We start from the raw sequence: 25,758 nt of genomic DNA on the forward strand, positions 1-25,758 counted from the left end.
AACAATTTCCTTCTTGTTATCCCGGCAATTTATTTTCGCATAATTTCTTTATTTTTCAGGTAATTGTCAGATTAAAGCTTGGTTCCCACTAGAACGTTAACGCAAGGACGTAAACGCAACGCAAGCGTTTTAACCAATGACAAGCGAAGTTATAGACAGTTTAGCAATCACAAGCGAATAAGCCATCGCTTGTGATTGGTCAATTCACTTGCGTTGCGTTACGTCCTTGTGTTGCGTCGCTAGTGGGAACCACGCTTAAATAGAAGACTGAATGAATGATATGAGTCAAATAAGGCAAAGCGTTGTTAGTCTTCAACTTTTATTTACTTAAGTCAAATTGAATTCCATTATAGAGTATTTGTAACAGTATAAGTAATAAGTATAATATCAATAATAATAATATTAACCACAATAATAATGTTACTGTACTTAATTAGTTTCACTAACAAGTAAATTGTTAGTGCACTCTGCGGTGTTTATGGAATGTAAAGCAGGAGATTGGGTGAGCCTGTTGCAAGAGTCCCGTTACCTGGAGTACCCTCAGAAATGATCTGATTTTTAACTTCTGCCGGTGTTTTTGTACGGCTATCGGCAAGTATCAAAGCAGCAGCACCTAGGATGGAATAAAACGTTGTCAATAAAGAAAACATTTGACACTACGCCGGTTTTAGATATTAATGTATCTTGAAGATCTTCACCTTCGGAATGATGCGTGAAATAACGTACAATGATGTAAGTGCACCGAAAGTTTGGTGACCAATCACGACAATGACGATGAGCTAATTTGTCACATAAAAGATGTCAACATTATTACCTGCAACGTGCGGTGCCGCCATTGATGTACCGCTTAGGCTCTTGACAGTGTCAGTTTCAGTTCCGCTATCGATAAAGGTAGACACTATTGCTTTACCCGGTGCAAATATGTCAACACACGATCCAAAGTTAGAAAAGGTTGGTTTGGTGTCTCCTTGATTTGACGCCCCCACAGTTATAACCTACACAAAAATAGATAGATGATTATTGATATGGCATCGCCAGTAATCTATCCGTAACAATAATAGCTATATATAAATCTAGGTTAAAATTAAAACTATTATTGGTTGGTTTTTATCGTGAGGACCTAAACTTAATATCAGTGTTATTGAAGTACTGGCGTACATGTGTGTTAATAAGTATTAACTGCAGTAACTGTCATTCGTTTTATATTATGCCGTGAATATTCGTCTGATGTTATATTATTGTTTTGCCTTGATAACAATTTTACTATTAACAGGACATGATCTAAATGTTTTACTCATTGTAGGCCTATTTGCTTCTTTTTAAATCTCACTTATTATTTCTTCTGATTGAAACTGATTTTGCTAATAATATGTAGACGATAATCTTTACAAAATAAAGGGCACCTCTTTTGCACTTGCTGGTGATTTGAAACAAGCATTTGTGTTCTCGTTCCCTGCTGCTACAACAGTCGTGACTCCCGCGTTTACGAGTCGAATGGCTGCAGTATTCATTGTTGGTGACCAGACCCCGCCGATTGAAATGGATGCAATTGCTGGTGTTGTGTGGTTAGTTGCAACCCAATCCATTCCTTTAATGATAATTATTATATTTGTGACATTGAATAGTAGGCATATAGCTAACGCTCTGTCTACACTATCAAACAAATTTGTGATGTGCCCAAATATGGTAGCGATGCCCAAATATGGCAGTGACATGTCCATATATGGGTACAGCACATTTTGTTCCCATAAAGTTTGATAGTATAGATAGAGCTTAAAACGGGCTACAACATGAAAGAGAATTGCGTTCAATTTGAACCTTGTGTTTGGAATGGAATATTTGTGCCTTTATTTAAAAAACCCTTTGAATCGAATGCTTGGGCTATCACCAACAGTTGTTGAAAGCATGTTTTAGTATCGCATCGCTGTTGTTGATTTATATTGTAAACTGTAGGCTTACCTGCTATGATATCCGAATATGCGCCTGCACCGTTACATTTTAGAACTCTAACACTGTACAGTTCCACACCAGGTGCGACGCCGTACGTCTTGCTTCCCACAATACCAGCACAGTGTGTGCCATGCCCTTTACAATCTTCACCCTTAACAACAAATTGAATTTATTCCCATTATAAGACACTTCATCTATCATTAGTGATCTTACTATATCTTCTTCTTTCATTAACGTTTTAATTGATTCATGTTAATTTATAAATACTTTTAATGCATTAATTAGCAATTTGAAAAAATCGAAAATAACTTACAGTACCCCCATACATGTCCATTTCTTTACTTATGTGGACACGCCCTTCAAAATCCTTATGTGCTGCGTTTATTCCTGTATCTAATATGTATACATGTACACCCTTGCCAGTGCCTGAAAGAGGATAATTAAGAGAAACAAAATACATAGTTGTCCCACTCTTTGTGGTTATCGTATTATTATTGGTTGATGATATATTAATTTTATTTGAGAATGTGTTTGTAGATGATATTGATTTGTTATGCACTCGATCGTTAGTGTGAAACAAACAAGAGAAGAGTGAAATTTCAGAGAGTAATTTCATTCTTCCCAGAACATACCCTGATGTTTAGAATTACTATCAAGGGGTAATTGTCTTTGATTGATTCTGTCCAAACCCCATGAAGATACGTCATCAGAATTGATTCTAGCAATGCCGTCTTCCTCAACCAGCTCGATAATATCAAGCAGACGAATCCTGTCTACTGCTTCTGCCGTCAATTCTAATGACACTCCGTTTAAGACGTGTGTGTAACGTCTCAGAATACGACCTCCCAATTGTGTGACGATGTTTTCGAATGCATATTCACCGGCTATTCCACTCTACAATTATATTATATAATATATGATTACGACGTATCATCAAAAGGACATATTATTGTAAAATTAGTGAATAGTGGGAGTGAAATATCGTTGAAGTTTATTGTTTCACACAATACAATACAGTATAATAATACAAAAACCTAAATTAATAAATACAATTGTGTGAGGAGGACGCATTAAGCCAAGGCTTTAAGTTTGGTCCTCCAGATAAGTAAATATATATTTAAATAATATTTAAATATTAATTTAAGTCAGAGAACAAAAAACACTTCTTTCAAAACAAAAAGGCACAAAAAAGAAAAAAAAACAGTTTTAAGGCAATTATGAATTACTAATGTTCTAGATAGTATGTAATAAGTATTTGTTTGTATTTTGTTTTAAATAAATTTATGATGTGTATTGCTTTTAGATTGAGCGGTAAGTTGTTCCATATATACGGTCTATTGCAAATAAAAGATGTTCTTCTAAGTAATATGGTATGCTTTTCGTATATTATATTTTTTGCTGTTGAAGATCTGGTGTTGTAAGAATTATTAAAATTTTTAAAATAGGAGCAAATTTGAAAAAAAGGAGCAAAATTGTTAGTTTTATAACTCACTTCATTAGTTCATTTTATTGTGGATAATCACGAACAGATGACATACGATACAGCTACCTCTCCCCATCTCGCCCATACACTTTTAATTAATACTTTTAGGCCTCATGCTCAATTAGTTATAACATATAGGCTTAGGCCTACATACAAGTCATATGCTTTTGAAAACAAAAATGAAACAAACTACTGTATCTAAATGACCTTCCTATTATCTTTCTATTTCTAGGGACACATTGCTTACATGATAGGTTTTTTTATGTTATAAAACACACAGTAGACTTTGCATTTGAAGACAATGTTCTCGTGATTACGATTGTTTCATTGATGAGTAACTACATCCTTTTCATATAAACATAGGTTTCGACGGATGTGAACAAGACTTAATTATACCGGCCTGGAACGACATTTCTAATTCTAATCATTACGGTACATAATTGATAAGTGACTGTACGATATGCCTGTGACCATAACATAACACCCCAAGCGGTTTTACGCTTAGTTGGTGTTATCTATATTTTGTTGGTTTTGATTGATTCCCAATGAAGGTTAGTATAGTTTCTAAATCATTACTTATTTCAGTATATCCATGGAGTAAAGAATTTACTCCATGGTATATCACTGGCCTCTTCATAGTTATCGGTTATCGTTTAAAATACAGGGCTAATTTTACTGTAAGCTGTATAGGCTGTGTGCAGCAGTCTAAAACCCAACCACTTTGTAAAATTTGATTGGAATCCAAACAGATTAGATTTTGTCGGAGTGTAGAAGACTTCCAAGTATCATTTTTATTATCTTGCGGACAAAATGTAGTGCCGTAACCGAAAATGCACCTGAGGGGAATTTCACGGGTATACTTTTGTGATGCGAGGTTGTTAGATTCGATTCGGTTTAAAAAAAAAAGAGGAAAACATTGGCAATACAAATACATAACTTTCACCCATATCCTTAACATAGTGGTACATTAACATATTTATATTAGTCCTAATACGAATACTGAGAAAAGCTAAATGCTGTTAAAGTTTACTTGATTTTGAAAGATAACATTGGCATGAATACTGTTAGAGATGGTTAACGGGCTTTAACGAAATAAAAATATACACAAATTAAACTTTATTCTATTACTGAAACATTGTATTATTCGATACAATATTGAATTAATGTCAACATTACCTTGAAGTGTACAATATAGCGGTCTTTTTCTTTTTCTCCTGACGTCACATGCAAAGGGGCGAGCCAGGCAGCAGCGACACTGACAAAGACTAGCACTAGTGCGATACACTTCATGTTGTTACAAGGGATAAGCAAAACCTGTGAAGCTAATGTTTAAATGAAAAAACAAATGTAAAACAGATCATTCAACATTCCTGTTATATAGACATATTCCATATGTAGTTATAAATTCATATCTATCAAAAGACCCAATTTGATAAGCTTATTACGCACACAATTAGATTGCAATTCACACCTGTATCCGGCAAAAATTCTCACCACCATTCTTCAATAAACATGTCGTAGGCCTAATTTGATGTATAATATAATACTGAAACCCACGTGGTGTATACCATGCTATATTTATAGATCCATGATAATACCGATCCCTTATTCTAATTTGAGTATAAAGAGACTTTTAATTAGCTTGTACAAATGTTTTACTTGGTGCAATATTTTTTTGTATTTTGATGTTTTTTAGGAGCAACTGACTCTTTGAGTCATAGTAATTTTGTTTGCTTTAGTTGCCCCTGACCATTGTGCTTTGTTTCTGTTCTTATTTTAATGTTTATTGGTCGAATAAATAAATGAAATAATACTTTACAATGATTATGTTCACATCCTCAACATTCACACCTTAGTTTTTTTTCTAATACCCGTAAGTGATGACTGCAATCAACAGTTTTATTTGCATTGCGCCTACGTCAATTAATTTCAATAAGCGGCAAACCTGGTCGTAAAAGTCTTGTTAATTGTTTGCTGTTATCAAACTACTTGGCTTATCATTGTATAAACATATTATTAAATACAGATGTCATTTTTTGTAACTATTGATTCAAACAAAGGTACTCCCATAAATATAATTATATAATATCTGTCGGTCTCGTGGTCAATCAGCTCGCATCCAGTGTTCATTATCGTGTTTATAAACGTAAATCCAATGAGCTAAAACATGTTGGAAAGACCACTAATTTAATCTTAGATAATTTAAATTTATTTATTTGAATCGATAGCACTCATTATTATTTGTACATCATGAAAAAATTGAACTTATTAACTGTTATAGGAGATATATTTATAGACTTATTATTTTATCATCATAATTATTATTATACTTGGAAAACCAACAAATTGGTCAGGAGAACAAACAAAGGTGAATGATGCAGTAAAGACAGCAAAATGTATAAACTGGAGGTTGTGGGCAGGATACACGAAGGTAGATGGACACAATTGACAACGGATCGTGGCAATCATTATGGAGAAAAAAAGGGTGGTAGACGTCATTTGAGACCGGTACCACAGCATGGCCAAGACTTACGAAAGGCAGGATCAAATGGTACCAGTTATGAGAAGCCTTTGTCCAGCAGTAGGACGATATGGGCTGAAGAAGAAGATTATGATATTTGTTGTATGAGAGTAAAGTTCAGTAACCTGGTTGCAACTATGTCCCTATGAGAGTGCTCATATATCGAGGTGTCAGCGACACTTGTGTGATATTTAATTAGAAAGAAATTATTACTATAACTTCATCCTAAAGACCAGAATGTCATTTGAATTTTATCTTAAAACTAATTTAATCATCTCAAAGTTAACTGAAAAGATCATAATTATCATCCCCATATCCTGCAAATAGTGGTACATTAACCTATTTAGACTATTATTATCAGTCCTAATGCGAACACTGAGATAAGCTAAATGCTGGTAAAGTTCTATTGAAGTATCTAAAAGTCTGTCAGTGACTGTCACATTTTGTGAACAACTGAAGTAATCTTTAGCCTTGGGGCTCAGCTCAGTCTTGAATTGCTTTGTATTTTGATTGAGTTTTACCACCATCTTATACTTTATGATAATTGTGTTTATAATGAATATGTATCCTTATACTCTTCTTCCAACCTTGGATATTATAGTTGTTCACTATAATATATATATATATATATACCTTGATACAGTACCGTATTTACAATTGCAAAGGTGCCTAGGTGCATTTATTTGATATTGTTTGACATTATTCTTCGTTGTAAATATGACCCAATACCCATGAAAAAGTTATCACATCATATATGATATTCAGTTTAGGAATATTCACGCTGGTAAATATTGATCAAATGGCAATAGAGCCGAATGATTGGACCAATGATGTGTAGTTAAGATTGGACAGTTGTTACAGCAAACTAAGCTATCAAAGATCATTAAACTTAACCGTTATATATGTAAATTTACTTAAGCACCAACTAGACAGGGGATATTCACTGATTGACCTAAAAGTCAAACATTTGCAACTATACTGTTTCAATTTGTACACACGGTGACCACTCTATCTCTAAAATCACACAGAAATCAACTTTGGTAAGATTTTGTATTCATTTTGATGTTTGATACATGATTAAAACTATTTTAAAGACTTTTTTAGATAGCAATAACACAGTCGTGTTTATGCTGATTTCTTCTCTCCCTGAGTAGACCCGATTCAGTTGTGTTTTTTCACAGTGGCATCTTCGCATCTTGCAAATAGCTGGTAAGGTTTCAGTAACTGAAGATTTCAACGTGGGATTTTGTTATAAAGTGTATACTGTGACAATTATCAACTATTAGGCCTACCCGTACTGTTTAGACTTAATATATTTTTGTGTTCACGTGTTCACATTAATGTCACGTGTCGAATCGTGCGCAAATTACGTACTCAATTTTCGCGTAGTCTATGTATCTTAGTAGTTACACGCCGTGTCGGAATGAAAGGTTGACTATTTATTAATTTTTCTAATTGAAATTGTAGATTGATTGATTGATTAACTGAAATAAACCACACCTATTCAATAACCATGCCAAAATCAGATATGGTGAGTTATGTTTGTTGATTTATTTTGCCTAAAATATATTAGGGCCTAGGCCTAGGCCTAGCTTATACAAACCCAGAAATTATAATTATTGAATGAGTTCTGTACCGTTTCGGATATGACATTCAATACATTTCTAAAACCTCGTTTTATTAGCTTTTTTCCTCTTTTATTGAAAGGGCTAGTTTTATTTCCATATCTTCGCATGTTTACAACGCACAATCAACCCCCCCCCCCCTCCCCACCGTTCATTACAGTAGACGGCACATTTAATTTATGTGACGGATATGACACAAAACTGCGGGACAAGCTTTTTCAAAACAAAAACTTTAAAGTTTTAGATTTAATGTATGTATTTTGAAAAATAAAATCGTATGAAATCATGATTAACTAACTTTTAATAATATTTTCAATAACAAACAAACTGTTATCAAATATATACGGTGATCATAAAATTGAAGATGTACGATGAGGTTTTAGGGGGCTGCCAGAAACAATTTTATAAAAATTAACAATATCAATGTTATTATCTTTGGTTTGTGTAATTAATTATATTTACAATAATGTTGATTATGATATAAGTCAAGAATTTTTATTTTTTAATAATGAATTTTCAGTCTCTATCCCACCAAAGTATCGGGACACGATTTTAGACACTTACTGGAGAATGACCCAATTATGTTTTGTTTATCTTTTCATCCAGCTCCTTTCTAGTTTTCTAATTATCCATTATAGTTCTAGGGGCATATAGAGCCATGCTTGTACTTGTAGCCTACAGTAAAATCTTAGTTTATAACCCAACAAAGAGTTTCCTGTTTACAGGAAAGTTTCCCTCTACTGGTGTTCCCAAAAGGAGGTTCTACTGCATTCAATTACTGTAGGCCTAGGCCTAGGCCTATACTATATCATTTTGCCTCCTGCTAATGATCAGAAGTGTTTTTTAAACATCTCTCACTGGTTGTGTTGTACAACAGCATTGAGATTTATTTATAGGTTGTGATATATTTATAAAACTAACTTTTTCATAAATATGCAAAACTACTTGTAACAGATGGTTATACCGTTTAGATTTCATTTACCTTTAACAACAATGGTGTGTCTTGAAGTAACTTGACCATTTTTTAATGATAATGTGTTTTATGTTTTAAAGATGCTTGAAGATATAAATTATAAACAGGTAAGTTTTCATTCAGTAATAAGTTTCCAATTAACGTGTTTCTAATGTTTTTCATTTTTGAACAGTTTTTACTCACATATTTTACTTTGCTGAAAAATTAATAAACCGCTTATTTATTTTTTTTAATTAATTGCTATAATTTATTTGACAATTTGATCACGAACGTTTTCCACCATGAAGTCTTTCTCAAGTGATATTAACATATTAAATATTTGTAGAACAGAAATGACAATTTACCAATAAAAAGGCATATATGAACAAAAGATTACAGATACAAAAAAAAATTGGTATATGGAATAAACATGAAATAGTTGTCACCATATTGTTAAAAACAAATGGTGTCCATATTGTGTGTCGAATATTCAGACGTATTTATCGATAACGTAATCGTATTATCTTTATGATAATTGAAGTACAGACTAGTACCAAGGGATAAATCAACAAATGCGATTTGAGTGAAATTAGTTGAAACTATGGTTTATTTTATTTTACAGAAAGAAATGCATATATAGGCCTAATGCTTCCATTAATACCATAATTAAAACACAATTTATTATGATTTATATATTGAGTTGTGTCTTATTATTAGGCTATTTATGTAATTGTATACAATTTCAGAATCGGAAAATTCAAAAGTTGGAACCACCAGAATAAACCTATTTTAAAAAGAATAACATTTTCTAAATGGAATCCAGACACTTTATATTTTATTGTGAATAATAATTGGGACTATGATACCGTAAATGTGAATTTAACTTTAATCAGGTAAAGAAATGTTTTGCATTGTGGTACTGTCAAATAAGGTATTACTATTATTATATTAAATGTAGTCTACTTGTTTACAGACACCAAGTACTAGGAACCTTTTACTAGTAAGTTATTATATCTACTTTTTTAAATACATGCTGTAGCTCGAGTCTTTAAAATTATTTCTCATCGCAATAAAATGGTTAAGTTTAACTCTTGCTAGGCGTCATTGTACAAGAAAGCCTACATGGATATGTTATATATATATATATATATATATATATATATATATACTTTATTTATTCACGAGACTGATGGACAGTAAAACTCGTTTAATCAACATTGATTGTTTTTACACAAGTTTGTGATATTACAAAATAATCAAACACCAGATAAATACGAAAAAAGAAAGAAAAACATTTGAAAAGAAAATTACAGCAGAATCCTTTCCATTTTGTTAGAATTTAATGACATAGAAACGATGTACGTTTTTTGTCGAAACCAACCGAATGTTATTCCATATTATGTACAGTAGTATTGTATGTCTTTCCTCTCAGGGTGGATTGATAGTGTTGGCACTTGGAATTGGTGCAGGAATAGGTATAGGCTACGGGATTGGCTACAACAATGCTGAAGAAGAAATCCCTACAGGCGACAATGATGAACAAAAACAAGGTTAATTTGCATATTAAAAAATATAAGACATTAGAGGTTTTACGTATTACATAAATCACTTGGACATGCAAATTAAAATTACATATATTTCTATAATATTCGTTTAAATGAATGTGCAAATTGTTCGTTAACATGAATTTGCATAATGTTCGTTTAAATGAATTTGCATAATGTTCGTTTAAATGAATTTGCATAATGTTCGTTTATATAAATGTGGATAATATGTTCGTTTTATATTCTATATAAAGTTCGTTTACATTCTATAATGTTCGTGTACATTCTATAATGTTCGTTTACATTCTGTAATGTTCGTTTACATTCTATAATGTTCGTTTACATTCTATAATGTTCGTTTACATTCTATAATGTTCGTTTACATTACATAATGCTCGTTTACATTAATGTCTATAATGTTCGTTTACACTCTATAATGTTCGTTTACATTCTATAATGTTTGTTTACATTCTATAATGTTCGTTTACATTCTGTAATTTTCGTTTACATTCTATAATGTTCGTTTACATTCTATAATGCTCGTTTACATTCTATAATGCTCGTTTACATTCTGTAATGTTCGTTTACACTAATTTCTATAATGTTCGTTTACACTCTATAATGTTCGTTTACATTCTATAATGTTTGTTTACATTCTGTAATGTTTGTTTACATTCTGTAATGTTCGTTTACATTCTATAATGTTCGTTTACATTCTGTAATGTTCGTTTACATTATATAATGCTCGTTTACATTCTATAATGTTCGTTTACATTCTATAATGTTCGTTTACATTATATAATGCTCGTTTACATTAATGTCTATAATGTTCGTTTACACTCTATAATGTTCGTTTACATTCTATAATGTTTGTTTACATTCTATAATGTTCGTTTACATTCTGTAATTTTCGTTTACATTCTATAATGTTCGTTTACATTCTATAATGCTCGTTTACATTCTATAATGTTCGTTTACATTCTGTAATGTTCGTTTACACTAATTTCTATAATGTTCATTTACACTCTATAATGTTCGTTTACATTCTATAATGTTTGTTTACATTCTGTAATGTTCGTTTACATTCTATAATGTTCGTTTACATTCTGTAATGTTCGTTTACATTATATAATGCTCGTTTACATTAATGTCTATAATGTTCGTTTACACTCTATAATGTTCGTTTACATTCTATAATGTTTGTTTACATTCTATAATGTTCGTTTACATTCTATAATGTTCGTTTACATTATATAATGCTCGTTTACATTAATGTCTATAATGTTCGTTTACACTCTATAATGTTCGTTTACATTCTATAATGTTTGTTTACATTCTACAATGTTTGTTTATATTCTATATAAAGTTCGTTAGTTTACATTCTATAGTGTTCGTATACATTAATTTCTATAATGTTCGTTTTCTTGTTACGTGGTTGATATACTTCACGTGAAGTCAAGTTATGGATACAATGTCTGTGGTTTATACAAAACAATATAGCAATGTATTTTTAATTCTTCAGATAACAACTGTCTCCCGAGTGGACGAAATACGTCATGGTTTACACTGCCTTGTGCAGATGAAAGTAAATCTACGTGTCCACATGGGTATGTAATGTCATTAAAATAATATCTATTTACTTCGGGGCTATTACATATTGGTTGGACCGAGCCGTAGTAGGAATTCGTACACGTAATAGTTGTGCACCTAAAGCGTGGCTTTAACTAGGACGTAACGACGTATTGACGCAAATTTCTGTATCGCGTAATCACAAGTGGGAACCGACGACGCAACAGTGCTGCAAACATCGCAGGTTTGATTTCACGCAGGGAGGCGAACACAATTATCGGAAGGGCATTTTTTAACTTTGCGATGGTTGTGCTATATTTCATCGCTTGTGGGAACCCAGAATTTTGTTGTAATATCACGTACGCGTACAAATGCAGTAACGGGGGTACAGTGAAAGATCCAGAGCAGGTGACTTTCCTTATTCATACGGTCATACCTCTTTTTACAGATCAAAATAATTAGTAGGCCTATAAACACACCTAAAATGAATGGACAACGCTTCGAAAGCCTTTACACCTGCCACTCCTCCAAGTCTAATATTTGCGTACCCCTTTTCAGAATTTCTGGATCCGCTCCGAAATGCAGCGATACCTATTCTAATCAGTATTTGACGACCGCTTGGGTAAACTTCAGTCACACATTTACGGTATCTGAATACCATCCGTAAAAGTGGTGTTGTAGAACAAGTTTAATTGCTTCAAAATGTGAAGTGTATTCCTAACAACACACCTTATTTATTATCAGTTTAACGTTCTTATTACTCTGATAGCCCTCATTAATTAGCTATAACACATTTCATACCATCTCCAAACTTTAACGATCTAAAGTCCATGGCATTAACTCCATGCTCGCTGCTAACGATCTAAAGTCCATGGCATTAAAGCCATGCTCGCTGCTAACGATCTAAAGTCCATGGCATTAATATAACTCTATGCTCGCTGCTAAACCTTGTTTCTTGGTATATTTTGTGTTGGTCCAACAAATATTTAAGTCAACTGAAACGAACATTTAAAAAGAAACAAGGCATAATAGGAAGTTGGAATTTGGAAGATCTTAGACTTATATGATGATTGTGTAAAATTAAATTGAAAAGAAAACTAAAATGTTTTTAAACATTTTATTTTAAAATACTACTGCTACTACTACTATAAAACTATAAAAGAGAAGAAAGAAATAAAAGTAGGTAAAAATAGAAAAAAAAAACAATATTTCAACCAATGTTTTTCCAAAAGAAAAACAAAAAACAAATACAGCTGAGATTATAAGATCAAACGATACGATTGTTTTTGTTATGCACACGCTGTTTCACTTATATGTTCGTACGTGTAGGTTAATAATTAAACAAAAACTGCATTAATAAATTGTTTTGTTTAATTTGACAGATATGAAGACCCACCTTTGTTATTAATTTCGCTGGATGGATTCCGACCTGATTATCTGACACGAAACAAAGACATGGTTCCGAACATAAATAAACTCAGTAAGTGTTAAAGCACACAGATTACAAAACTGTAGTTAGATAAATATTTCACCATTAATTGGTCTACTATTATTAAGCTACGGTATCAACTTTTACAAATAAAAATAAAATAGAAAGATATCTAAGATAACTCAGCAAAAGTTACCACTAATAATATACTTATATTTAATTTTGTTTAGGATTATAATTTATAGATCTACCATTAGCTAATGATTTGGCATGCAGTTTTGTTTTTGTTTAGGGGTTGGTATTTGACAAGAAACAGTTCTTATTTTATGTTACCATTATTTTATATTATTGTAAATGTGTGCTTCTCTTATTTCGTGAACTGTTTCTAAATAAATGTTGAATGAATGAATTTATTATATATTTTTTAAAAGAATATTGAATAGGCCTATATTTTTTATAACTATTTCAGGAAAATGTGGTTCATATGCTCCTTACATGAAGCCTGCATTTCCTTCTGTGACGTTCCCTAATCATTATACTATTGTCACCGTGAGTATATGTCCTATATGTCATTAACATACTTTTAAGTTAGATTTATTTAGAATAGATCGATAAGAACTCTCAAACAGAGCCTCGATCAGCTGCAGGATAAATCAGTCGATTAGTAAATATTAGGCCCTACTCTTTCTTTCCAGCTTAAAGCTTGGTTCCCACTAGGACGCAACGCAAGAACGTAAACGCAACGCAAACGTGTTGACAAATGACAAGCGACAGTTCGAATAATCCATCGCTTGTGATTCGTCAACTCACTTACGTTGCGTTACGTCCTTGTGTTGCGTCTCTAGTGGGAAGCAAGCATTATTAGTTGTCGTTTTATATTCCGTCATGTTTTTCCCCGTAGGGTCTCTACCCAGAATCACATGGAATTATTGGAAACAACATGTACGATCCTGATCTTGGTGTGTTTTCACTTGGTAACGGTGCAGCTCTTGATAAAAGATGGTGGGGAGGAGAACCAGTAAGTAACCACTGAACAACATGAAAAGAGGTATAAAAGTCGCGTACTGAAATTGTGTTGCGCGTATGCGTATCTCTTATTTTTCTTTTATTAATTGGTTGGTGGAATGATGCGTATCCGGATATTCACCCCCCTGGACATTTACCCCCCGGAAAACTACCTCCCGGACAACCACCACCTGGACCACTACCCCTTTAGGACAACTACCCCTTTAGGACAACTACCCCCGGACAAATACCCCCCGGACAACTACCCCCTTAGGACAACAACCCCCTTAGGACAACTACCCCCCGGACAACTACCCCCCCCCGGACAATTACCCCCTAGGAACAATTACCCCCTGACAATTACCCCCCCCCCCGGGTAATTACCCCGCGGACAACTACCTCTGACACAATACTCCCCGTAGGACAACTACCTCCTGGACCTTGACAATATCCGAGGGCAAATAATCTTTTAGGACAACTACCTCCGTAGGACAACTAACCCGTGGACAACTACCCCCCGGACAATTACCCCCTAGGAACAATTATCCCCTGACAATTACCCCCCTCCCCCCCGGGTAATTACCCCGCGGACAACTACCTCTGACACAATACTCCCCGTAGGACAACTACCTCCTGGACCGGGACAATACTCCGAGGACAAATAATCTTTTAGGACAACTACCTCCGTAGGACAACTAACCCCTGGACAACTACCACCCAAAAAACTATCCCTTTAGAACAACTACCCCCCGGACGGACAACTACCACCCAGACCATTCAACAACCTGACTCTGCAACAGTGTATAATAGGAATTAATAACTATATTTTAATTCGTTACTTTGACGAATTACTATTCATTATTGTAAACAAAAGTAAAAGATTGAACATAAATATAGCCTGGTATAAACTGAAGATTGTCACACATGATCATAGGATAGTCGAACGTATTATATAGTACTCCCTGTATTTACTGTAAAGACTGGGTTCGCTAATAATAATAATAATTTTTGCGTCAGGACAATGCTTCGATAACCACTGGTCTTAAAAGAATTAATTTTTGTCTCAAATTTGTCATATATGTATTTTTGTACACTTGAAGAATAATATCACTTTGGATATTTGACCTCAATGTTCACTCACCGAATAAACGGCGATCTTTAAATAAATTCCCCTCAAATAAACGGTGATCATGTCACTCCCAGGAAACATCATATGGAATAATCGGCGTCTATTTCCATTAGATTATACCCCCTCCCATTGAATAAACAACTTTCTTCCAATAAATGTCCACCTAAAAACCACCTAAACAATAAACAACCCAGGCCGTTTTGTCAATAAATACGGTACTTTAAATCTAGCACATCTAGGGTCTAGCGTGCTGTTAAACAGAATAATCGGTTAAAAACGGGTGTTTCGTAACTAGAAACCCGAGACCAGAGACCAGAGACCCGAGACCCAATACGAAAAGGGAGACCTAAATATATGAAAAGGGAGACCCACATACGAAAAGGGAGACCCCACTCTACGAAAATGGAGACCCCACTATACGAAAAGGAAGACCCTAATATACGAAAAGGGAGACCTAAATATACGAAAAGGGAGACCCAAATATACGAAAAGGGAGACCCAAATATACAAAATGGGAGACCCAAATATACGAAAAGGGAGACCCACTATAAGAAAAGGGAGACCCCACTATACGAAAAGAGAGACCACACTATACGAAAAGGGAGACCCTCAACTCAACTCAACTCAACGTAAACATTTATTTTCTTTCTTTCATTCAATAATAAAACAAATGAATAAGGTATTAAAAAAAGTAAGTACAAGTTACAAATAATACATTTCATTAATATAATATATAAACACGACAGGCAAAGAACATTAGTTCTAAACCGCCCGGTGATATACTGAAATTTTAATTAATCAATTTGAAATGATAAAGATGAGGAAATATAATATAAATATATAGCCCACATAGACTATTTTTAGTTACACACATATATAAATATACATATTTATATATATAAACAAATCAGGCAAAGAACATTAACATTAATTTAATTATTTTATTAATATACGAAAAGGGAGACCCAAATATAGGTCTCCCTTTTCGTATTGGGTCTCGTGTCAGGTCTCTGGTCTCGGGTCTCTAGTTTCGAAACACCCGTTAAAAACAGATGATTTAATTTTTACAGAAACCGGTCCTATATATTTGTCTACTTGGGGGGGGGGGGGAGTAGTTGACCGGGGAATAGTTGACCGGGGGGTAGTTACCCGGGGGTAGTTATCCTAAGGGGGTAGTTGTCCTAAGGGGGTAGTTGTCCGGGAGGTAGTTGTCCGGGGGGTTGTTATCCTAAGGGGGTAGTTGTCCTAAGTGGGTAGTTGTCCGGGGGGTAGTTGTCCGGGGGGTAGTTCTCCTAAGGGGGTAGTTGTCCGGGTGGGAAACATCCGGGGGGTAACTGTGTCTAGGGGGTAGGTGTCCTAGAACCGTAATGATGTTCATACACTTTCAGATATGGAACACCGTTATGAAACAAGGGAAGCGGGCAGCTACATACTTCTGGCCTGGGTCTGACGCAGATATTCAAGGTATGCCAAAGTCAGTTGTGGTTAATGTTAGTAAAAAAAAACTTTAATTAATATAATTAATTACTAGCCATTTAGACGATGCAAAACAAAGTTCTGTTGTCCAAATGAGAAACACTATAACAAATGATATTTTAATGATAGACTGTTCACTCTGATACCAAATGTCATAATATTATTATTGTTAATTTAGATATGCGACCAAACTATTACTTTACATATGACGGGTAAGTACTAATAATTCATCAAAAACATCCCCACAAAATTACCCTGTTGAAAATATAGTATATCTTTTATCAATGTTTGTTTATTAGTGTACTCATAATACGGTGGTAAACTAGAATCAAGACAGAGTAGTAGGCTTAAGTTGTAGGCCTACATACACCAGTAGGCCTATTTTTGTTAAATTAAATTACATTTTTGTTACAGGAGCCATGCTTATGAACAGAGAATAGATATTGTTCTTGGTTGGCTTTTATTACCCATCGACAGAAGGTAAAATAACACCTTTTTTTATAACAAAAATGTTATATAGCAATTGCTAACCGAGTAACAAAATTTGTTAATATGTCCATCGAGACTCGCTTATTATAAATATAATCATAAAAATGTAATGATACGGTACTGTATTTTCTACTGATTAGACCACATTTTATCACGTTGTACTTTGATGAACCAGACCACGCTGGCCACGATCCTGGACCATTTAGTGACGGGGTAAGAACTTATTAGAACGTGGAAAGTGAGATGAAGTTTAAAAAAGAGGAATTGATATTTGTTTTCAGTCCTACTTCAGTTGTTCCACTATCTACTCACAATCGCTATTCAAATGTAAGAATAGTAAATCTCTAACAATACATTTATTCTGTCCAACTTCAGAGATAGGCCTATATCTATAAATTTTCCATGTTGCTACATACAGTATTGATTTTGAAAACTTTTTGTATTTGTTTACATTAGATAAATGATGCTTTAAAAAAAGTTGATGATGTGATTGGACGATTGATGGACGGTCTTGCTGATTATAATTTGCATAATTGTATTAACATGGTCGTTGTAGCAGATCACGGAATGGCCAACAGGTCATGTGACCAAATCTACATGCACGATAAGGTAAGAAGTTTCCACACTAATCTTTAACGTGTTATGATCCACTTGTGATAAAAAATTGATGAATATTTGTGTTTAGGCCTATAGCCTAGCATATATATTAGCATATAAATTATCATAAACTTCTCATTATAATATTCATGAGCATCATTAACATAATGGAACTACTCTTGATGTGATTGTTTTGAATACGGCTTTGCACTATTTGAATAATACTTACTTGGGTTGACGTAGTAGGCCGTCGGTTTCTAAAGCTGTTTTCTTGTCGACGTTATTCGACGCTATCGTCGTTGATCGTTGACAGTTCAACGACGATCGTTTGAAAACGACGAAGTTCAAATGATAACGATAGCGAGTACCTTTTCCTGTAAATCGTTAAAATTTCAATGTTTACGTAGAAGATTGCCAATTATTGTTAACGATAGCATCGAATAACGTTAACAGGAAAACAGACTTAACTGATCGTTAAGCGATTTTAGATTTTTTTGTAACAATTTTTTTTCAATTTTATAGTTCCTTCCGGCAAGTGAATATTACCGAAGAAGCACAGCAGGGACTATGCTTAGATTGACTCCTAAATCAAACGGTATCCATCCATTATTATCGATTAAGCACAGCAGATTCAAACCAATCTGTATATATTCAACTTATTTTTAAATAATTATTTTTGAATTGTAATCTTCCCGCTGTTAAAAGAAAACGATGATTTATTTGTTTATGTTGTAACCTCATTGAAAAGTTGTCCTTATTGTTATTGTAGCCCAGTTGCAGGATCCTCGTGATATAGTGGACGCCTTACAGGTAATTTGTTTGATGCACTCACTTTAAAAAAAAGTAGACTATATTCTAAACTCGCCCATTTGATAATAATTGGTATTAAAGTTATATTGTCCCCTGAAAATAATAATTGTTACATTTTGTTTCTTGAATATGATATTTTAATGTCACATAGTAATTATTCACCTTGACAAAAAATTGGATAAAAAAAAATATTTACCTGAAAACACTGTAATTTTAAAGCAAAAAAAAAAATAGTCAAATTGGCTGCCAGCCCGGGTTTTTGGTTGAATTTAATTGTTTATTTAGTCATTTTATAAGTGAAAACATTATTTTGGGTTTTTTTCTATGGAAGTGATTAACTTTGTTAAAACTACAAAATGGTCTATTCAAAGTCTGATTTATTCATCTTCATTGTTCATGTTTTTGGGGGACAATACATCTTTAAGAGGATCCAAACCAAAAACGAATGGATTATTTCAGAAAGTAGTAAAGAACGAAACATTTTAAGATCTTCCTCATGTCGGAGATAATACTGCCTTTTTAACAATAACACACACACACGCACACCTTAAAAAATGTTTAGCTTTTTTCCCATCTTGTAACATTTTATTTTTTGTTTGTAGTGTACTAGTCCTATTGCAACAGCCTATGTTAAACAAGATATACCGAAACGATGGCATTATATAAATAACATACGAATTGAAGATTCGTTAATTCCAGTCGAGGCAGGATGGACGGCTACTGGGTTAGTAACAGTTATCTTGATTTAGTAGATAGATGGTATATATAGGACTAAGTGTATTTTCTAGGAGGAAATTGCTTTGAATGTAATACTGTTTTAACTGAAAATCAAATTGTAGAATTTTAACTGGATTTTTTTTATGATAGTGGTCCAACGACTTTTTGCGATGGCGGTACACATGGCTATGATAACCTGGATGTTTCAATGGAAGTAAGTATAGCTATTTGCTTGTGGATACCAAATAAAAATTGAGGGTAGAAACGTTTCTCAGTGACAGTGCAACGAACTAATATACTTTTAAAATATCATTTATAGGCACTTTTCTTCGCTATTGGTCCTGCTTTCAAGAAGGAATTCGAGGTGGAGCCGTTTGAAAATATAGAGTTGTACAACTTAATGTGCGGTAAATATATTGAGAAAATATATTCTTATGCCTATTCATTATTTTTTATTTGTATTGTTGTTGTACCGTGATTGATGCTCATATCGTAAATTGTTTTATTTATTTTAATTATTTAAAATGTAGAGGTAATAGGTGTAATGCCAGCTCCAAACAACGGAACATTCGGAAGTTTACATTCCATTTTGAAGAAAACAAAGATTGTCATAGCTCCAGATTACAGTAAAATAACGATACCAATTGAATGCCCTTATCCTACTGATTACGAGCAACGATTGGCAGAAGACACGTCTCAATGTGTGTGCCCAAGTATGGTAAGTGATACCAATTGAATGCCCTTATCCTACTGATTACGAGCAACGATTGGCAGAAGACACGTCTCAATGTGTGTGCCCAAGTATGGTAAGTGATACCAATTGAATGCCCTTATCCTACTGATTACGAGCAACGATTGGCAGAAGACACGTCTCAATGTGTGTGCCCACGTATGGTAAGTGATACCAATTGAATGCCCTTATCCTACTGATTACGAGCAACGATTGGCAGAAGACACGTCTCAATGTGTGTGCCAAGGTATGGTAAGTGATACCAATTGAATGCCCTTATCCTACTGATTACGAGCAACGATTGGCAGAAGACACGCTTGAATGTGTGTGCCCAAGTATGGTAAGTGATACCAATTGAATGCCCTTATCCTACTGATTACGAGCAACGATTGGCAGAAGACACGTCTGAATGTGTGTGCCCAAGTATGGTAAGTTTTTTATTAAAATGGTACATTGTGACAATGACAATTTGATGACAATATTGATTATAACACATTTGATGATATGGAGACGAAGGTGATGAAGGTGGTAAAACAAACTAAAAACGATGAAATGATAATAGAAATAATCTAAGAATTACGATGTCGATATTTATCAAGCCTACATTGGAAAATGTAAAAATATTGACGACTTGACGTTGATAAACTTTATAGTCTTTGATGAGGTAAAAGGGAGATAGATAGAGAGATAATATAAAGTGGTGGAAAAGGTCAATAAAAGGGTGATATAAAGATAATAGAGACACACCAGTGACACTTTGAAGGATCTGATTTTATAGTACTGAGATTATTGATAAAATTAGCACTTTATTTCTTTTTAGTCATCTGCTGAAATAAAAGAATTCGACGAAAATCTTAAACTTTCTAACGAAGAAGGTAAAAATACTTAGATTAATTAATTATTAGATTAAATAAAGATTATAGTCTCTAAGAATGAAAATCATCGAATCGAAAATGTAAAACTTTGTTCCCACTTAGATGCAACGGAAGGACATAGGCCGTGAACGCAAGCGAATTGACCAGTCAAACGCGGCAAATAAAATAATCCATCGCTTTTGATTGGTCAATTCGCTTACTTTGCGACTTACGTCCTTTTGTTGCATCCTAGTGGGAACCAAGCTTAAGTTGACCAAGCCCCAATGGATTGTTCGAACTGTTGCTTGTGATTGGTCAACTCGCTTGCATTGCGCTTGCCTTTTTGTGTTGCATCCTAGTAGGAACTATTAGGCCTAAGCTTTTGAATAGGTAGTGAGTTATACATTGATATTAATGTTAAATAAGAGGAATTTGTTACCCCACTGAACATTTACACAACATCACATTGATATTAGCAAACTTGTCCGACACAGTTAGAAGTAAATTTCTAAACATTTAATATATTCTATTCTTTTTATAGAAATTGATGCAAAAGGGAAGCATGCTCCATTTTTACGTCCATTTACAAACGAAGATTGGGAATTATGTGAGCTAACCCAAAAGGATTACCTTATTGGATACAGTCACAATCATAGCATGGCTTTGTATGTGTCATATACACTCTCCAAGCAACCGGTAATACATGAATCCAATGTTAAATTTCGTCTTAGATTCGGGAATTCAAAAGTAAGAATGTTCTGTGTATAAACAAAATGTCTCTGATCTGTAAACATGAATATTTATTACTTTTGTTTCTCTAGTTCTAGCTTACTTGGTAAAAGATACTAGTTTATATTAGTAATAGGCATATATCCAGTATCAAGAATCGGCTTTATCTTTAATGCACTGCCCCAGTTATTCACTTACAGTATATTTCCCCAAATTTATAGGCCTATTAAGTTACTAATTTCACGAAAGTACTTAGTTTTTATTTTATTTCTAACGTATACCTGCAAACAGGAATTTGCACTAAAGGAAAACTGTGTTCGAGCAGACGTGAGGGTTGTCGACGAGTTCACTAGACATTGCGTTGAAGTAGAAGATGCTTATAACAGTACCATTTCAACAGGCTTTCTATTCCAACCAGGTAATGTTTCAATGTGGGTGTAACTCATTCGATTTTTATATTATTTCAAGTTAGCAATTTGTTAAATGTTGTATAACGAATCTATTAATTTATCAAAATGTAGAATTTGCAAGCTCAGAAGACCGCCAAATGGATGCATTAATCTCCAGCAATGTCGCTCCACACTACACCAATTTCACTTTAGGTAGGTTTTCATAAGGATTATAGCAAATAGCTTGATTTCTCGGGGAACTTCATTGCTCAATATGTGATTGAGAGCAATAGCGCCACCACCAGAATATAAAGTTTTTTATTATACGGCGCTATTGCTCCCAAACTCTTCCCATCATGCATCGTTCAGGCTACTTGCGATAAACCTTATTAATATAGCTCAAGTAATCTATTCATTTAATTCTTATTTTTACCAATCCCTTAAAACTAAACCGGAAGGTATGGAAGCACACTTATCAATATAGGTTTCAATAGTGTTACCGTATACGGTATATTAGCTGTCTATATAAGAATATTATCTTTCCCGCTCAACTTTCCTTCCCAAATCCTAGTCTGAATATTCACTTATTTTAAATTATTTCCAGATTTATGGGAAGGTTACTTGAAAGAAACCCTTCGTCATTGGTCAAATGTTTACGGCGACATTAACGTCATTGCCGGCCCAGCTTTTGATTACAATGCAGATGGTCTGGCTGATGATGCAATGGCTCTTAGTATCAAAAAGTAGGATCAGTCTTATCTTTATTTTTATCATTTTAATTTGCTTAACTAAGGCCGTGTTTCCGCAGCCAAAACAAAATTGCGCATGATTAATACCAACCAACCAGATGCCCAATCACAACAATTTGTCCTCCAGGTCAAAGGTTAACAATTATCGCATTTATCCGATAATTATTAGATTTGAAAATTATATCGGTAAATTTTTTTCCGTTTCCACAGGCAGTTTATTGGTTAGTTATCGGTTAATTTTATCGGTTAATTTCTGGTTGCGAAAACACGGCCTTATACTCATCATCATCATCATTCATTCATTAATATCGTCTTCATTATCATGGGCATTGTCATCTGTATTATTCTTATTTCTTTTTAAAATGTCTCAAATTGGAAAGAAAAGGAAGAAAACAATCAATGATTGTTGTTATCGCCTTGCCCTCTTCATCGTTGTCTATATCATCGTCGTCGTCCATCGATCCCGTTGTCCATCGCTTTTGTCGTCCATCGCTCTTGTCGTCCATCGCTCTTGTCGTCCATTCCGCTCTTCTCCGTTCCGCTCGTCGTCCATCGCTTTCGTCGTCCACCGCCCTCGTCACCAATATTTTTCGCTAATCGCTCTTGCCGTCGTTGTCATTGTAACATTAGTAAGAATTAGGAAAATGAGCTTTATTCATTGAGTGACATCTTATTACTTTCAATAGCTCGACAATAGATGGACAACTCGTACCAACTCATTATTACGCTGTAGTGACTCGATGTATTGATGGAGAGTTGAACCTAGACTGTCCCAAACTTGAGATGATCGCTTTTATCCTACGCCACATGGACGGCATTCAAACGTGCAAAGTAAGTGGATTTATCAATCTCTCATTATAAATTACAGATCATTATTATTATTATTCTTAAATAGTATTAATCAAGCTTGTGCAACGTAAGGATGTAGACACAACGCAAACGAGTTGAAAAATCCATCATTTGTTAAAGTTTGGTTCTAACTATGACGCAACGCAAGCGAACTGACTGACAGGCGACAGTGCGAATAATTCAGCGCTTGTGATTGGTTTAAATCACTCACGTTGTGCTTACGCCGTTGCGTCTCTAGTGGGAGCCAAACATTACTGATTAGATTTAGGTTGTTACATTTCATATTTTTTCAGGTTAACATCGCTTGTTTGTTTTATTTCTTACAGCCCCCTTCCCAATTTTTAGAAACCCACATCGCTCGAGTACGAGATGTTATGCTACTTACTGGACTGATATTCCATCCAGACCATGGATCATTAGATGTGTACGACTCGATCCGTTTGATGACATTTATGCCAATGCTTGGTGAATTTTGGAAGTTGTGGGAAATGCCAAATACTGTAAATAACTAATTATATTTGAAACTGTTTATTGTAGCAGTTATTGTTTTTATATGAGTGATATGTTTGAGGCTTCCATTTTAATTGCATAATTGGATTTTAATTGATATACGGTATAGGTAATATACAATTTTTTCATGTATATTTATGTTAATTTGAACAATTCTAGTAAAAGAGACTTCCTTCGATTTGTATTTGGGTTTACACGAATATTTACGATACGATATTAATAAGTATGATTTTATGTAAATATAGTTGAATAAGATAAAGTTATACAAGAATAATTATGTTGAATTAATAATTCTGCTGAATAATAAAACATGTTATGACATTTTAATGTTTTTATTAGTATTATCAAAACGACCTTTGTATTTTTTTTAAATTTTTATTTTATATTCAACCTTATTTATAGAGGGTGACCCTAAACAGTGTATGTGTGTGACAGTGGCTGTGTACGTATATTAGTACACCGGGGTACCCCTCCCCCTACTCTCGCACTAGGTTCTTTAAAGTGCACATGAGCCAGATGTGTACACTGGACCTACGGTTTATAATCCTTATCCGAGAAGACTCGTTCTACCACCAGAACCATGGAGCGAGTAAGCATCGAACCCTTGCCGATGTTATTGCTAGGTAATTACGGTTCCACTGTCTTAACCGCTCGGCCACTCACTCACTCAACATTATGTCAGCGACAATAAAACATTTTTTAAAGAATTACAAGATTTTTCAAAGTGACCAGAGTTTTTTTACGGTTTTGTATCACTCTTTATATGTCTACAGTGGTGTAGGCATAATTAAAATATTAAAAAAATATATTTTGTTTGAACTATGATCTAACATTAGGCACAGTGAAAATACACGCGAGTATACATGGTCATGTGGACCGCTAACGCGAATATTAAACATACTTTATTTAATTAGCGTTTAATGAAAAATACAAACAATAGTTGAAATGGACCTAGTGAAAGACAAGGTCGTTCGTGACGTCAAATTATAGTTTACTTGCTTGCGAAAACTTTTGCGAACAATTTATGTCGGATTTTTCACAATAACATTCGTTTGTTAAGGTCAATTTACATTGAACAGTGCAAATACAATATACAAGCTATTGTTTTGTTTGACGCTGAGGATTCTTTCTGGACCTAATAGTCCACCGTGTTTCATAACATGTGATAACACAATTATTCAGGTTATTCAAACTAGTTTTGTTTTTTTTAACTGTGGTGCGCACAAATATGGTACCGTTGTGCCCAAATGGTACTGATATGACATAATCATGTCCATTTCCGGTATAAATGTAAAACATTTGAAAGTTACAGCACAAAAGTGCGCCCTACTATCCGCACGTCCAATAACACCCATGTTTTATGTCAGTTTTGTGTTTTCATTGGCCTTTAACCACATGGTTACAAATTGCGCAATGAACCAGAATAATTTAGACTTGCCCAAAGTCTGTAGTTATTTCGAGGCTTTTCGATATTTGTCTGATACAAGTTTACAAGCGCCTATTAATATACGTATGAAACGCTATATGTGCCAACATATCTTTTTACTAATATTAAGTCAAAACTCCGTCTGGAACCCAGACTAAGTATAAATGTGAATATTAGTACAATACTATACCTCGTACATTAAAAAGTGAGTCTGTAGTTATTTCGA

General features: G+C 34.0%; 2 protein-coding genes across 2 annotated transcripts; one reads left to right on the forward strand and one right to left on the reverse strand.

Annotated features, from left to right (window-relative positions):
• Nucleotides 1-419: 419 nt before the first annotated feature.
• LOC140047688 (aqualysin-1-like) lies at nt 420-4,723 on the reverse strand. The gene is made up of 7 exons (XM_072092726.1): nt 4,610-4,723; nt 2,583-2,844; nt 2,264-2,376; nt 1,960-2,101; nt 1,404-1,588; nt 815-995; nt 420-613 (listed from the first exon to the last, which is right to left on the reverse strand). Exons 1-7 carry the CDS (start codon nt 4,721-4,723, stop codon nt 477-479), a joined length of 1,134 nt encoding a protein of 377 aa, XP_071948827.1. The 3' UTR covers nt 420-476.
• LOC140048094 (venom phosphodiesterase-like) lies at nt 3,841-24,398 on the forward strand. The gene is made up of 27 exons (XM_072093105.1): nt 3,841-3,984; nt 7,422-7,485; nt 8,633-8,659; nt 9,505-9,531; nt 9,964-10,081; nt 11,598-11,682; nt 13,027-13,124; nt 13,543-13,622; nt 13,975-14,091; nt 16,596-16,671; nt 16,862-16,895; nt 17,098-17,163; nt 17,313-17,385; nt 17,629-17,781; nt 18,292-18,364; nt 18,539-18,579; nt 19,182-19,303; nt 19,447-19,510; nt 19,616-19,703; nt 19,827-20,014; nt 20,847-20,901; nt 21,422-21,576; nt 21,901-22,027; nt 22,131-22,211; nt 22,603-22,741; nt 23,434-23,578; nt 23,923-24,398. Exons 2-27 carry the CDS (start codon nt 7,468-7,470, stop codon nt 24,106-24,108), a joined length of 2,436 nt encoding a protein of 811 aa, XP_071949206.1. The 5' UTR covers nt 3,841-3,984; nt 7,422-7,467; the 3' UTR covers nt 24,109-24,398.
• Nucleotides 24,399-25,758: the final 1,360 nt, after the last annotated feature.

The sequence above is a fragment of the Antedon mediterranea genome, chromosome 4 (genome assembly GCF_964355755.1).
Source record: "Antedon mediterranea chromosome 4, ecAntMedi1.1, whole genome shotgun sequence".
NCBI classification, from domain to species: Eukaryota; Metazoa; Echinodermata; class Crinoidea; order Comatulida; family Antedonidae; genus Antedon; species Antedon mediterranea.